Raw genomic sequence first — 16,594 nt, 5'->3', positions numbered from 1 at the left:
CCGGCGGAGCAGCGGGAGCGCGGGGGGGGGGAAAGGAGGAGGAGGAGGAGGCGGCGGGGGCGCCGCGCTGCCGCTGCCGGAGGAGGAGCAGGAGGAGGCAGCGGGAGCGAGCGAGCGGGCGGCGCGGCGTGGGGAGCCGGCGAGGGAGCGCAGCCGCGGCGGAGAGCGAGCCCGGCGCCCGGCAGCCGGCCCGGCGGGCAGGGGGCCCCCCCGGCGGGGATGGTGCGGTCCGGCGGCCGGTGGCGCTGAGGGCGGCCGGGCCCCGCGGCGGAAGGGGCGGAGGGCGAGGCGGAGGCGGCGGCGGGCAGCGAGCGGCGGCCGGCGGCGCGGCGCGGGGGCAGGCGGCGGCCGGGAGCCGGGGCACGGGCGGCGGGCTCGCCCCGCGCCGCGCAGCATGGTCCGGGAAACCAGGCACCTCTGGGTGGGCAACCTGCCGGAGAACGTGCGCGAGGAGAAGATCATCGAGCACTTCAAGCGGTGAGTGGGGAGCGGCGAGCGGGGCCCGTCCGGCCCGACCCGCGGTGTGGGGAAAAACGGGGGGAAAAACGTGGGAAAGGGGGGGAGGAGTGCGCGGAGACGGCGGTTCCCGTGGAGAGGAGGAGGAAAACAGCGCTGTAAATAACCCGCGCCATGGCGGGATCGGCGGCGCGGCCGGAGCGGGGAAATACAAAAATGGCTAAAAATGGACCCGAAACGACGGAGCAGCAGCGAGTGGGGCTCGGCGATCGTCCCGGAGCGGATCCCATGCCGAGAATGTCGGGAGGCAGCGCTGAGCCTGGCCGACTTGTTTTCCATTCCATTCCATTCAATTTTTTTTTTTTTTTTTAATTATTCAGCGCTCGGACTTTTTTCTATTTATTTTTGCCCATCTCACTGCGTTTCCCTCCCACCTGGATCCGTGGAGGATGCTGCGTGTCCCCCCGAGGTGCAGCGAGCTGTGGGAACCGAAGCGCCTGCAGCTGCGAAAACGTGACTCTGGGGGAAAAAAAAAATTACACAAACCCACGGAGAAAACACGGGATCCTGCACGCGGGAAGCACTCTGGACTCTTTATATCATGCTGGGTTGTTTTTTCCTTGGTTTTTGGGTTTTTTTTTTTTTTTTTTATTTATTGCATAGGTTAATCCTGCTCATAAGGAAGTAGTAGCTGTTTGCATGGTTGGGTTTTTTCCTCCTCCCTCCGTCTTCCCTGCGAGGAGGAGGAGGAAGAGGCTTCTCCCCCGCCGCCTCAGCAACACCTTTTTCCTGTGGAAATGCTCTCACGTTGATGCACCCCACGCTGGAAGCTGGTTTTTAGGAAGAAAAAGAGAGCAACGAGCCCTGCTCAGCTCATGGCCCCTACAGGCGCTTTATTTTAATCCCACCAACAGCAGAAAAAAATGGATTTTGAAGCTTCCTTTAATCTTCCTGTGCTGGAAAAATGACGGAGCGTCCTTAATAATGAGTCACCATGGGAAAAATAGATGCGGTGACACCAAGGGGGAGAAGGGAAGGTCCCAGCGCCTCTTCCCTGGTTTCTGGTCGTCTGTTGTGGAAGGACTGGGGGTCTCGCATCCCCCTCCATCCTCCTGGCCTCAGCTGCTGCAGCAGCCAAACCCTATCTCTGCATCCTCATCGCTCTGAAATTGCCCTGTTTTAATCAAGCTTCACCTTTTTTTTACTTTTATTATCCCCCTGAGCCAAGAATTCGCCGCCTGGTGAAGGTGCGGGATGGTGGATGTGTGTTCAGGGTGGTTTGTCGTGTCCCTCAAGTCCAGGTTACGTGACCCAGTGCTGTTTACAAAGCCAGGTTTTGGGGGGAAAACCTTGCTCTAGGGTTATTTGGTTAATTCCAGCCATAACTAGCTAAGGGACTAGGTGCTCCACAGTGGCAATCTGACATTCCTTGGTTTTATTTTGTCCAGTCCTCCTCCTTTTATAAGATGTATTAAAGGAGGGAAAAAGTTGCCATGGTACTGTTGCTTGGAGATGGATGGGAAAAATGGCAGGCGCTGAATTAATTACCTTTTTTTGGTTTTTACCTCGGCAAATTGCGATCGGAGGTTTGGGAAGGAGCCTTGTAGCCAGGCATTTTCCCCCGTTTTTCCAAAGTGATTTTTGCCCGGGATTTGTGTGCTTGGATGAGGCTGATCTCACGGCAGTAAACAGTTAAAACACGCTTCAGCCCTTTGGCTGCAGGTACTAAAGCAGGGGGAGGGAATGACACGCCGCCTCCCAATGCTAGTGGGTTGTAACCACTGGACTATTTGTGGCTGGAAAAGGGGTGAGGGGGTGAGCAGGGAGCCGGGTCCGAGGCTCGGTGTGTAGGTGCTGTAGGTGGACAATGGAGCGAGGCTTCCTTTGTATGCCCGTGCTCGCCTGGGGGAAGGGACAGGCGCTGCACAAGGCTTGCACGGCGTGGTGGGTTTCTCCAGAGGGAAGGGAAGCGGCTGCCCGGCTGTGGAGGTGGGAAGGGGAAGGCTCCCTTCTTGGAAAGAACGCTGTAGTCGGGAGAGAAAGTCTTTTCGGATGGAGCGGGGCTTGGCAGAGCCCAGTTCCCACCCATCCCCCAGCCTGGGAATAGGGCGAAGCGCGTGCGGGGAGGCTGAGCCATGGGAGCGGGGCGAGGTTTGGGGGAAAACCGCCTGAAACCTCAACTGGGCTGCGGCCGGGAATCGCCTTACCCCCGGAGCCTCTGCGCAGCTCACCCGAGTGTTTGTTTTTCCACTGGGCTTGGGAAATGCTGTCCTTCTCAGATGGAAGGCCGTTCGCTGGGCTGATGCACGGTCTCTGCTAGGCACGAGTTTGAGAAACAGCCATCTTGTTTCCAAAGCAGCAAAAATTCAGGGAAAACTCCTAAAACTTACAGCTCAGCAGGAGTATGGAGGGTTTGCTGCCTCTCCTCCCCCCTTCACTTAACCACCGACTGTGGGAACCTTGCTGGGATTTGCAGCCTCACAAGGAATTCTATAAAGGGATGAATTAAGAATTTCGAAGAAATGTATGTTTTCATTATTTTTCCCCAATTGCTCCTGATTGGTTTGTTTAGTTTATTGAGGTGAATGGAAATAACACTCCCTGCTATGGATTCTTCTCTCAAATTAGAGAATACTGGAGCTGGTCTGGAGAAGCACTGGCTTACATGAGCAGTGCTATTTTTTTCCTTACAAGCCCTTTTTAAAATCTGTTTCCCTGATATTAAAGGGGATTGCAAAGGAGAGATTTTCCATGCAATTCAATGTATTGAAATTGTCTTTTAGTTTCTTACCCAAATACTCCCTTTTCAAAAACTCATGCTCTATATTTCCTTTCAATTGAGCTATTAAGGCACCCTGAAATAGAAATGCAGCCAGTGCCAGGATTGGAGATCCACTGTTCAGGTGGAATAAGTAGCAAATCCGAGCTATGATCTGGGAGATGTGAGCCTGGGGAAGTGGTGGGAGCAGTGGTTTGGGTTCACCTAATTAATGCTGGAAAAAACCCGTCGTTTACCATCACTGAAACAGATGCTCAGCAGCTTGCAGAACAAGGCGACTAAATATAGTAACACTTGTCCCCAACACAAGTGCTGCCCTTCCATGTTTTTTTCCTCCCTGTGTTTTCTTCCAGTTATCTGAAAGAACATGGCTTTGTCCCTTTACTGGTGTTTTAAAGGGCAAAGAGGAGTAAAAGCTTCTTAATGATGGACCATGTGACTGTTGTGTGCAATCTCCTGTGCTGGGGAGAATTAAGACATTCACAGTGGCAACCAAGTCCAGGAGAAACCCTGTATTTCAGGAAACAAAAGTGTTCCTTGAAAATCAGTGAAATGAATGAAAATCAGATACATTGCAGATCAGGGAATCTTGGAGAAGATAAATAACTTTTAAGGGTTTTTTTTGGGGGTGGGAAATGGGCTTTGTGTGGCTTCGCTGTGTTCCAGTGTCTGTTTCTCAGGAGATGCTTTGGATACCTCCTGGAGAAGTGGTTGGCATTTTATACAGAACTGCAAAAAATGTGCTGTGACAGCAAGTGTCTGTTTTCAGTAATTCCTAGAGAATATTTGGTCAGTTTGTGAGTAAATGTTTTGTCTCAATGGTTTGGAGTGTAAATTCAGCCTGAGAGGGTAGAATCTGTGCCTTCTGCTCCGTGTCACTGCTGTGGACTGAGGTGGTGTAGGGGAATTTTGGTTGCTCTGGTGACCTGGCAAGAACGGTGATGGCCACTGCTGGTGTTGAACACTTGGAGGAAAAACTTCTCACATCAGACACTGGCAGGTCTTGCAGTGCTTTTCCTCAAGAATTGGCTTGAGTCAGAAGGAACGGTGCTCCTGGTTTTCTAGTAAAGCTCTTAAATGTGTTCCCTGGCTTATTTTGGTGATCACTGATAAGTCCTTGGATGTCACTTGGGATGCAAACACATGGATGGTTATCCTAACTCAGCTCAGCCCATACAGATCTCTATCCAGGTGTACTTTTATTGTAGGAAAATACAGAAGTAAGGCTGCAGAACTATTCCTGTTTTGTCGCTGGGTTTGTGTCACTTTAGGTATTTTCACAGATGAGGCACTGCCTTTTCCAGCTCAGAGCTGTGAGGGAGGGGAGGGTACAGTTTACACTTGTGTTTTACTGGTGTGATGTCTGGAATAATGGGCGGCGTCAGAACTTGTTGGTGCTGGTTTTACAAACACTTCCAGTAACATAATCCAGAGACCGTAGGATGTTTGGCTGGGAGACTGGGCAGGGGGATTGCCCAGAATCAGAAGGGGAGTACATGAGGCAAGTTCTTTTGGTGGGTTCCAGTGAAAGGCAGCCTCGCATGGAGCGAAGGTTGGTCACTCAGGTGGCTCATTGGGGTGACGGTGGTGGCAGCTCTGGTGGTGGTTTGCCATCAGATCTTTAATAATTCTGTTCCTAGTACAGATCCCAGGTGCCCTAAAGCAGCACAGGCACCACCTCGGTGGCATCGTGGCTTGGCACCCAGCGCTGTCTGCCTGCAGCTGCCTCCTGGTTCCCCCAGGCCGAGTCTGGAGGGTGGCCCCTGAGCAGGCTGAGATCCACGGCTGCTCCGCATTCTGCTCTGTGCCTGCACTTGAGGTGGCAGCTGGTTGACGCCACGCTGGCCAAGGAAATGGCTGGATAATTATTCAAAGAAACTTAATGAAAAGCCACAAAGAGTGTAGATTTGGACTAAGCTTCTATTAAGTGGTTTTATACGCTGAGCTGTAGTAGAAAGATAAGTTGATGACACTTGGTCACAAAATTCTGTCATCTGCTGAGCCTGGCTGGCATTGTTTCTTCTTGAAGTTTCTTCAAAGGTCCAGGCTGTGTTTAGTTGTGATTATTTGTGATTTGATGTGAGCAGCTTCTGTTGTTGCTGAGCTGTTCAAGAGCGATGTTGGCTTTTGGTATTTCATGTCCTTACTGTAAATTCATTTGGTACAACAGGAAAATAATCCCTGCAGTGTACAAGGAAACAGATTCATATGTTGAGAACTTACCCAGTCCAGTGAGGCATACAAAGGTATTAAATCCATTCATCCCGTCAGAACAGGAGATGATAAAGGCTTAAATTCACTTTGTGATAGCCTTGTTTACTGTTTTTTTATTCCTCCTTGCTTTTCATAGGCCAGAAAGTCATGCCAAGTTCCCTGGCAAATGACCTTAAGGCGTGTTCAAAATTAGGTCCTTGTCTTTGCTGAGAGCGAAGAGGCATTCGCTGGCTTTCCATAAAAAAAGGAAGTAAATATCCAAATGAGTGGAAGGCAGATACTGGATGAGCTGATGAGTCAGGGTGGACCTGGGGCTCCTCAGGAGCTTTGTTTTTGTGAGCTGATGTGTCACAACTGCAGCTCATCTTGCTGTTGTGGTGGTTTCACACTGCTCTCGGGTTGTGCGGAAGGGGAGGAGATGCACTTTTGCGTGTGAAGAGGCAGCTGAGAAATAACAAACACCAAAATTGTTTTCTGAAGATGTTAGCAAAGGGGTAGAACTGAGGGTCACCCCTCCTGGCTGCTTTTAGGCTGCTGAAGGTTTTGGGAGAGTTGCTGTTGGGTGTGAGTTGTGAAGCTGCCACTGTGTTGGATACACTCTGGATTTGTAGCTACCAAAAATAAGAACCAGTGAGATATTTCCCTTGTGTTTTTTATTAAGTTCATTGAACTTGCTGAGGTCTGAGAACGCCCTGAAACCAAAGATTGCAAGGAGAAACATTCCTAAACAATGAATTGAGGAATAAACTAGAAAAATGATTGCTCTCCATAATAAGATTCTGAGTTTAACTGCATCTTTGGCATGCTGATTTAGGGATCTTGTGGGAGGAACAGGAGCCTGAGGATGGAAATTCACAGTGTACAGCCAGCCTTGCTGCTTTCCTTTGCTCAAGTTTTTGTGGTGTTCTGAAGATTCCTTGGACAGTTAATGAAAATCAGACAGAAGTTGCTTTTTTCATCGCCCAGGCTACAAGTCTGCAGTGTTTCCCTCCTGGTGACTGTACACACACACTTATTTGGAGGTTTCACCTTTCTGCCTGGGGAGTAATGGCAGCTCAGATCTCCTGAAACCCATCTCCATCACTGTTCTGCAGCAGTGCATTCAGAGGTGATGAAGGCTCCTCGACCATGAATAAAACAGAGCAAGTGCTTTGGTTTGTGCATTTCAGTAGTTACTGTTTAACCTGCTGTAATCGTCTCCTGCAATCTGTAAAATCCTGCAGTGTGACGATAACATCCTTCAGTAAAAGAACAAACATTGTTCCAGGCTTTTTATAAATACACCAGATACATCCCAGGGCCTGCTGCAGTCTGGTCTGTCAGCAGGAAAGATTGAAGGCAGCACCTCTGAATTTGGTGGAAACAACATTGTTCCTGGGATGGATTTTTTGGAAATGTGTTCTGTAGCTGTTGCGTGTGGCTGGCTCTGGACTGGAGTTTGTGTGTCTGTGCCTTGTGCGAGGTGCAGACATTGGGGGTGCCTTGGGTGAGAAGGAGCAGACTTCAGATGCAAAAGGAGCATCAGTTTTTTCTGCTCAGAAAAACTAATCTTGGGAGGAGAGCAGCAGTCTTCTGCAAGACTAGTTAGAGCTCGGACATCTTTAAGAACAAAAGGGTGCTTTTTTTGCTTCCTTTTTCTTCCCCTTTTTAATCAGGCTCAACAACTTAAAACTGAAAGCACTTTTTTTGTATAAACACACTTAGATCTGGAGCGTGAGCTTCCGCATCTGATCAGAATGCCCTGTGAGAGTGCTCTCATCTCTCCACTGAGAAGCCAGAGAAGTCCAGATGTCTCTGGAAGCAGGGTGAATGGATGATCTACAGGGCTGTCTGTTGGATACTGCTGGTGAGATAGTTCTGACCTGTGTGTGTTCCTCTTGCATGCCCCTCTGTCCAAATGGAGGAGCTTCCATGTCTTTTTATTATTCCCAGTGTGGTAGGAAATGAGAGCGATGTTCAGACCAAGTTCCTGTCATGAAGGTGGTCAGGTACCCAATCAGAACTGGATTTGAAACCGTCTTTTAGCTCAACAAAGAAAGGCCAGATTGTAAATTATTTTATTTAAGCAAGTGGTGAATCACCTACAGTTTTTCTCCAGGAAGAAAACTGACCTGGTTGTGTTTGCTGTCCATGGGATTCATTGAGAGTAACTTGGTGTTCCTGTCGCAGCTTTCCCTGTGTCTTTGCTGAGGTGTTCACGGCTTCCGCATGGCACAAAGCTCCACGCCGTGGTCCATCTGCTCCTGCTGCCGGGTGAATACCTCCCGTCCTCATTAACAGTGATGGCTGCCAAAGAGATCACAGAGGCTCGTTTAAATGTCCCTCTTTAGGCTCTCTGTGGCAGCTGCGGGTGACCTGTAATAGTTAATAGGGCAAAATAAGAAAAATAAATTGCCAAGTTGTATGTTTAAAGAAGTCATCTTTGGAGGGGAAAGAAGTCTTCCGGCCTCATTAGCATCCTTACTGTGAGGGGAATAAAAGCTCAGGGTGGATGAGTATCTCCCTTGTATGTGTAATCAACATCTGATTTAATTTCAAGGGATCTGTGAGCTGCTGCTCTTAGGAAGGCAGCTGGATATGTATCCTGACAGCCAATGGCCAGCACAGTCACCTCCTTGTAATCAAAGTCTCAGTAAACCTTTGGTCTTTTTCTTAACTCTGAAACAACCTATTGGAAGAATTAGTAGCAGAGAATCTTTGCCACATTTAAAAAACAGAAGTGGCTTCAAGATTGATGTTGTAGATGATAACGCTGGTTGTGGGTATGGTGGGATACACCATTTTTTGGCAGCATTTGAGCTCAGGAAGCATCTCTTCCTCTACATCCTTTCAGAGTTTACAGCCCCTGGGTTGGCTGCAGTTAATGCTCTTGCCTAGCTTGTGTCAGTCTGATTTTTCAGCTTAAAGGTGAAGTTCATCACTGAAACAGCATAAAATGAGGGAGCAGCTTTCCCAGCAGTTGTGTTGGTGTATCTGGTTGTGTGGTGTATCCTTGAACACCAGAAGGAGCCCTCTTGGTCTGGTAGTACATGTTCACCTCCAGATTCAGCTCTGCTCATGTCTTTGGTGTGGGGAGGCCTCCTTTAAGTCAGCTCATAAAGCCAAGGTGTGAAACCTCGCCTGTTGTTGTGATGAAACTCAAGTTTCCAGCTCAGCTTTACAAAACCTCGACTTTGAGTTGCACTAAAAAGAAAGCCAATAAAGTCTGGCTGGTTCAGGAGCTCGGCTCTGGAAAGTCCCAGGCTCTCGCCTGTGGAGAAAGTGCCTGGAGCGCAGGTAGTCACTGCAGACAAAACACACCCGAGTGTGTGCCAGGCTCTTGCCGGGCGCTTGTCAGTGGGGAATATTATTTTCCTTGGGCTGACACCTGGCTCACGCCAAGGACTGTGCTGCCAGTTGGTTTAGTCACAGGGACAAGCACTTTCTCCAGGGCAATGGAAGCGGTGAGTCATGAAGCAATGAAATAACATTTGCACATCTGCGTTTGGTGACTGGCTGGTGTGGCAGAGCGGGAGTGGCTGGACTGACTGGGAACTGGCTGGATTTCCTCCCTCATGTCAAGATCACAACCTCTTAGCATTGGTGAGCTTTTGTGATTAGGGATTTGACTGGGAGTCCTTGGATCTGAGGCTGATTTCTGTCAGAAATGAATTTCAAGTTGTCAGACCTGTGGGCTGAACTGATGCCAGTCACTTGTTCAAACCCAGTTGAAGTTTGAGGGGAGAGAGGAGTTCCATCACTTGAGGTGGTCTCAGAGACTGCAGACAGATAAACATTTTTTTTTCTTCTGAAGTACCATTTTCTGGAAAGTATGCAAAACCTTGGAGAAGAGGTTGTAAATGTCTGTTGCTGGAGAAGTCTGTACCAGTGGGACCAAGACTTCTAAACTTCAAGATGATCCACATCTCAAGTGCTCTGCAGCATGGCAGGGAGACCATAATGTTGTGACTCTGCATTTTCCTCCATCTGCTGCCAAATACATGCAAAACAGAGCTTGGAGAAGCAAAAGTGAGATGGGGAATTACCCTTTCATGTAAGAATGAAAAAAACTTGATTAATCAAGAGATTCCCCTACAGTTGCAATGCAGCATGTTCTTAACATCAAATCCAAACAAATCCTAAAATCAGTCACGCAAAAGAACAGGCTTGAGCAATTCCCCTGCAGAAAGTGTTGAACGTAGCCTATCACCACTGGTGTTTTTGAAGCAAATCTGCAGATTATGCTTTAAGCTGGAAGAAAAAAAATGCCCTGGAGATGGTATTTGGCAGCTCTGTGTCTAGCGTGTAGGAACGTGACGGTGCGCATCTGTGTAGGTTGGGGATAAAGAACCACAGCTCGTCGTGCTTGAGACAACACAGCTGAACATGCAGAGTTCCTACATATTTCTGTAACCTTTCTGTGCTTCTACAAATAGTGATATTTATTCTGATCTGCTTGGAGAGCCAGATTGAGGTATTCCTGCCATGTGTATATATAGCTTCCCTAATCAATTTTGAACCCATTTGCCAGTTTCAGCTAAATCTGAGGGCGAAGGGGATATTCAGTCTTGGAGACATGACTTTCCTTTGAGTTTTGTGAAAACAAGCGGTTTTAATAGAGGAGAGAGACCTGATTAGCGACCCCATGGAGAGAAAAGCTGCAATGAGAGCACAGCCCTTATTAGACATTAAAGAATCCACATGGGAGAGAGGTGTTCCTGACCGTGGGAAAAGCTGCAGTGGGAACTGGCAGTTATTGGACGCCAGAGAATTCGACCTCAAGACATGCATCTGTAAGAAATGAATCTTCATTAGTTCTGCTCACAAAGCTGCTTTGATTTATTTTTTTTTAATAATATATATACACCAATAAGCTATGGGTGCTTTTGTGCTTTTCCTTGATTGTTCCAGAGAAACAACTAGGAAAAGTGCCTTACTAAGGGACTTTCTCTGTCCTGGCTGGCTGAGGTGGCTGTGCCTTGTCTGGTTACCCTGGCAGCTGAAAGTGGCTGATGTTGTGTCAAGCCCTTCGCTCCAGCGCGGTGGAGCTCTGGCTGGGCTGATGCAATGCCGGGTTCTCCTGGTGCTGCTGGCAGCGGAACTGCTGACTAGGATGGGGAGGATATTAAATGTAGCCCAGTGAGATGTTGCATGGAGTGCTGAGAGGCATTTTTATTCATCCAGCTTCATGTAATCCCCATGTCCAAAGCACGGGTTCAGCTCCCCCGCCCTCCTCTTCGCCCTGGTTTGAAAGGTTGCCGGGACTCCTCCTTGAGGCTGTTCTGTGTCCTGGGGTCTTGCAGTGGAACTGGTCAGTATTTTAAGGAATGGATGCACCTATATTCACATGTGACCTGATGTGTGTTGGCTGCAACAGCTGATCTGTGGCAGAACTGGTTGTTATGGGGGATGCAGAAAAATTTCTGGGTGTATTGACTCTTGGATGAAATCCTTGCTACTGAAAGTGGGAACTATGAAAAACCAGGTTTAAATATTCTGTTTCTTCCCTCTATGGTATGTAATAATTCCATTTGTATATTAATACTTCAGCACTATCCAAAAGGTCACTTTGCAGTAAAGACATAAATAAAATGTCTTCATTAGGAATCACTCTTACTTGGGGTCTTAAAATGGAGCATTTGGCTGAGCTGTAAAGAAAGAGGCAAGCATTTGTTCCAGCATGGCTTTATCTCTGACTGTCTGATCTGTTGAGTGTTTTGCCCCTAAATACAGAGGTATCAGGAGTATCAGTGAATGTGCCTATGCTAGCTTTTTAATTTCCTACTTTGTCATCTCTTAGGGAGGGATTACGAGTGCAGACAAAGCCCTGGCTGTTTTCTGTGCGTGGCAGGAACACGTGCTGTATCTCATTAACAAAACCCCCGTTTGTAGTTGGGAGTTAGGAGATTTCCCGTTGAGTGCTGCTGGGGACCAGAGGGAGCTGCAAAGTGCAGAGGGGTCCGGGTTTGAGTGGTTTGGGTGTTGGGGCAGGAGCATAGAAGTATGAGCATTGTGCTCAGGATTCACCCCAGGATTGTCTGGCTGAGCTCTGTAACCTGGTTGATTGTTTCTGTTCCTGGATTTTGACGTTTCCCTGAAGATCTTTATTACTAGAAGAAGAGCTGCAGAGAATGCCCTGAAGAACGTTGTTTTTCTCCCCCCAAAGGTCACAGAGCTAATAAAGATCACTCTAAACAGGTTTTAAAGCATCTCAGATTGTAATCTAGAAAATGATGGGAGCTTGGTAATTAGGGCATATTTCTGAATCATTGTTGTCACAAGGGCTGTTCTTGGTGTGGCTGGAAAACCAGAGCTTCTTGTGATATAAGGAGCTCTTTTATTTTGCTTGGCAGTGGGAAAATGAAGGATTTCAAAGCTGCACATCTCCTGGATTTATCACTCATAGATGAGCTTTCCTATTTGTGATGGTCCGGACTGTGGTCCCAGCCACTTGCTGTGTCTTATCTTTATAGACACAGCAATTGATCTGCACCAGTGCCCCCAGCACGGGTGAGAAACAGGAGGAGCTGGAAACCATTGCACAGCAGGAGATGATGGTATGAGTTGCCATTATGGAATTATGGTGGGGATGGCTGACGCTACTGGAGTTCTGCAGTGAATGGCTGTGACTTCTTTAGAAGGAACTGGCGAGGAAGGAGAGGTGGTGGGGTAGCCCTGTGTGTTAGGAAGTGTTTGGATTGTCTAAAGCTTAATGATAGTGATGACAGGGTTCAGTGTTTATGGGAAAGAATGGTGGGAAGGCTAACAAGGCAAATATCCCAATGGGAGCCTGTTCTAAACCACCCAGCCAGGAGAGCAGTTTCATCTGAAGAGACAGATGAAATATTCTCTAAGCAGCTGGGAGAAGTCTCATGATCATTCTTGGGAGGTCTTGGGGGGTTCATGTGGGGGACTTAAATCTACCACATGTCTGCTGGAAATATAGCAGAGAGGAAGCAGTCTGGGAGGTTCCTGGAGTGTGTGAAGGACACAATTGGTGAGGGAGCCAACCAGGACTTGGTATCCAGTGAATATAGTGAATACTTCTTCCTGGTCTGCCCTGAGTGCAGCTGCGACCCAGGCAGTCCTGCCAAGTGAAATGATTGTGGCTCAACAGGTGACAGTTCCCCACATTTGTTAGACTTAAAATTAAGTGTAGTTTTCCAGGATGGTGGAATTTTGCTTGTTTCTGTCAAGATTCATCTCAGTGAATTGGAATGATTTTCATCCCTGCCCTGTGCACACTCTCCTCAATGGTCTGTCCCGGATTTTGCTGTCTGTTGCACATTAGTTACTGTATTTAGGAAACAGTCAGTGCAATTTTGAGTGGTTTTTGTTTAGATACCTTGATTTTTCTGTGTCTCTCAGTCTTCAGTCTCCTTCCATGCTAGGCATGTGATGATACTGTCAAATTTTGAGTAATGCTTTGCATTACTTGAGGCACAGCTTAATTCCAAAGACATGTGCTGCTCAGGTCTGAAGATGGTGAAATACCATCTTATATCACTCTACATATGAAATTGCCTTTCTAAAAAACATTATAAATGTATATATAAATTTTATGACAGTAAAGCAGGTGGCTGTAATGCATATGAAGCTTGGAAAATGGCAGGATGTCATTTCCTTAGGATAAGTGTGTTGGAACTGCTGCGTATTTCATTTATTGTATCGCTGCCCTTGTTGTGATCAGTTGTAGTGCTGTAATCTTTGCAAACGCCCGTGTAGAGACACAAGTTCCCTTTGTGTTGCTGGCTCAGGAACTCTCTCAGTGGTGAATATTAAACACCTTTTGTGAGTGGTGCGGGCGGGAGATGCTCACTGTGCGATTCCTGCTGGGAGCTGGTGGAACTGGAGGCTGGTACTCAACTCCAAACAGGATTTCTGCAGAATAGCTGTCCCCGTGGCTCGGTGTCCTGCTGCTGGTAAGATCCCAGTGTGGTCGGTGCTGCTATTTGCTGTGTTATTTTGTGTATTCTATGGCTGGGAAGTGGCTGCACGTGCTGTTGTGGTGGGCCAAGTCTCTCAGGCTGTGAAATGAGCATCCGTGATAGCAGAAGACCCAGAATTGATGTTCCTGGACTCAACAGGCATCCATTAGCCTGGCTAAAAACCCCCATAGAGGATGATGGCATCCTGCTTTATGGAGGTGTAGTAGCTGCACATCCTGGATTTCCCTGTACCTAGAGTAGCCCTGCTTTGTGCAGGGGGAATGCAGGGCCGGAGTACCCCTAGTGCGGGGTATTTGGACTGATTTGGTGTCAGGGGTAAGGAGAAGAGGCACAAACATCTGGTGAAGTATTATTTCAGGACACATTATTTTGTTATGAAATAACAACGAAGCCAGAGGAATGTGATTGGCCGAGGAAAGCTTCAAGCTGTGCAAGTGTTTTACTGAATAATGCAGGCTGGGGCTTGCTGGGGTTATATAATCACAGAGGAGGAAGGAGTTTGAGTGTGGCACAGCAAAATCAGCCGACCTTTTCAGATGGCTGAAGGTACCTGACTGCAGTCAAAGGGAACCTGAGCGAATACAAAATACTGGGATGTTCTGCTGTATCGGAGCAGCTTGTCAAATCATGCTGGTAATGGGCGGTGCAGAAACAGAAAAAGCTCCTGCGTTATTTTGGTCCTGCAGTGTCTGTTACATTTAGTAGTATGTGGAATGGAGCATGGCACCAGCTTATAAATGAAAATGTGATGAAGTTCCTTTGGCTGGAATGTAGCTGACCTGCAGACCTCTGCAGTGATGAAGATAGTTGGGTGTGAAAGGTCTTCACAAACCTGTGGGAAGTGCAGCAAGAGAAATAGGAAGATACCGTGATTTAAAGTGGGATTTGGTTTATATTAAAAACAAATCTCCCTCACTTCAGCCCTCCTTTTCTTATCATGTACAGATCGTCCTATAAAGATCCTAATCAGTTTATAAAATATTGCAACTAAACAGTAAGGTTTGCTCACTACACAATTAGTGGCTGGTGTTCTTATAGCCCATGCTTTGTTTAGAATGCTTCTGTTTGGAGCAGCAGGGACCGTGCAGGAAGAATGTTCAGAGTGAGCAGCCGAGCTGAATGGTTTATTAGAGCTGGAAAGCCGAGGTGCTGATCCCTGGGGTAGGGAAGGCTTTAGGCTGCAGGATGACTTCGGCAGTGCCTGGGTGACACGTCGCTCCTGGGGAGGAGGAACCAGCCCAGCCCTGCATTGGCAGATGCTGCGCTTCACAACCCGGCTGTGCTGCCTCCTGGTTTGGGAGGAAGAGCTGAGGAGGAGGAAGGGCTGGAGAGTGAGGGAAACATGCTGAGCAGCCGTGCCAAGAGCCCAGAGACATTTCAGCTGCTTGAATGTAGAGGTGCTTTGATCTACAGTGAATAAACCGATAATGCTTAAATTATGAATTCCTTTTCTTTGTCTGAAAAGCTGGATTAGCGTGGCTTTGTTCGAGCAGTGATTATTGGGCAACTTTTTTCTGCAAGGGCTGCTCGATGTGTGTTTACAGCCGGGTGCTTTGGTCGTGGTGTGCTGTTGGAGGTGCTTGGTGACATAACAGCTCCTGCACGTCCTTGTCTCCTCCGCTTCAGGTTGAACTGTAAACCCTGCCGAAAACACGGCCTCGGCCGCCTTCTTTACGATGTGGAGCTAATGATTAATCAGCAGGAGTTGTGGATGGGAAGAGGCACTAAAAGGCCTTGTTTTCATTTGAGTCTGCGGAGTGGGAGCCGAGCGAAGGCACCTCTTTGTTTCTGTTGGTCTGGCAGCGATTGCAAAACGCAGCCTTGGGAAGGGCTGACGCACAGGTGTAGTGATATGAGGCAAAGGTTGAAAGGAGCTGTTCTGCCAATGCTACCAAAGGTTGCGGCCATGCCTCCCCTGGCCTTTTGTCCCCTCTTCCCAGCCCTCTGCCGGGACAAAGGTTGCTTCTCGGAGCATGTTCACCTCCATTTTGCCTTGCTTTGGCATAAGGAAGCGCGGTGCTCTCGCCGCCTCTCCTCCCCCGGCCCTTCAGAAAGTGTCGTGGTTTTTTCCTTGTAACGTTACTGTGCTGCAGTGAAGCCGTGTGGTGATGCAGCACTGCAGATCTCCCTCCTCTCCCCCTGCTCTCCTCCCGGCAGCATCTGCCAAGACAGGAGCAGCTCGGAGAGACGCCAATGGGTGCGGCCAGGCCAGATCACTCGGCACATTGATCCTGGCGGTGGGATCGAAGGATGCCTGCAGTCACAGGACCGAGGCAAACCTTCCTCTTCCAGCAGCTCCCCTGCAATACTCAGGGCTCTGTCCTCCTCGGTTTTCTTTCATCTCCTTCTGCTCCCTTTCTCCTTCTCCCGCCTGCCTCCCTTGCTTTCAGCAAAGGCGATTGCCACAGATTATCCTCAGGGCCTGTCAAGGGTACGGGGCAGGATACCAAAGCACAGTGTATATTTATGTATCTGGATAACGGGGGATTAACAGGCGCCGTCTCGGAGTGGAGTGATTTAGCACCATGGCTGCAGTGCAATACAGTAGTAGCCTCCCCCATCCATTTCTTATTTAGGAAAAAGAAATTAATAGCCAAAATACACTTCTTCCCATATAAAAATTCATATTGGGAAGAGTCACACCTTTGCTAGGCGGGTTTTGTGGTAGATGGGGACCTTATTACACTGGTGCTTTGTATCCTGTCTGCTTTCTGGGCAGCATGAGCTTAGATATTTGAACATTTTAAACACATTCTGCATCTTCTGCAGCAAAAGAATGACAGTTCTGACTGTGTATGTATAATAACACGTATGTGTTAGGATTTCAGAATTAGGCGGTAGTTGTCAAGGTGGGGAGCAGGCAGTCGTTCAGAGGCCAGCTCTGATGTCACTGGTAGGCAGTGCTTCATGTGAGGTGGGCCATGGTGGCTGCAGTCAAAGGACAGCTAGGATTTTAGGGAGATTGATACCATTATCAACAGTATCTTAATCCTGTCCCCCCCCTGAAGATTGAAGGCAAGTACAGGCTCATGTTGGCAGAAACTGAACATGTAAACACAGTGAGCAAGGAAAGCGGGTGTTCTAAGCAGTCAGTTTGGGAGCTACATGGTTTAGATGTGAGGGTTGGAGTCCATCTTTGCAGAAAACTGGCACTGAAACTTGTTAAAGGGTGATCCTCACTAGCATTCCTAATTACTTTCCATATTTTTGTCACGTT

The 16,594-nt window shown here is 48.2% G+C and overlaps 1 protein-coding gene across 3 annotated transcripts in view; it reads left to right on the top strand.

Moving 5' to 3' along the window:
• The first annotated feature begins 354 nt into the window (after nucleotides 1–354).
• SPEN (spen family transcriptional repressor) overlaps nucleotides 355–16,594 on the top strand; it is a 65,959-nt gene continuing 49,719 nt past the window's right edge. For all 3 annotated transcript variants that reach the window (XM_053962581.1, XM_053962580.1, XM_053962579.1), the window contains exon 1: nucleotides 355–477. In XM_053962581.1, the coding sequence (XP_053818556.1) occupies nucleotides 395–477 (83 nt within the window). In that variant the 5' untranslated portion in view covers nucleotides 355–394. The remainder of the gene's footprint in view (nucleotides 478–16,594) is intronic.

Source organism: Vidua chalybeata, chromosome 22, assembly GCF_026979565.1.
Source record: "Vidua chalybeata isolate OUT-0048 chromosome 22, bVidCha1 merged haplotype, whole genome shotgun sequence".
Classification (NCBI taxonomy): domain Eukaryota; kingdom Metazoa; phylum Chordata; class Aves; order Passeriformes; family Viduidae; genus Vidua; species Vidua chalybeata.
Note: the sequence above shows the minus strand (reverse complement) of the source record. Positions and strands in the feature narration are given on the sequence as shown.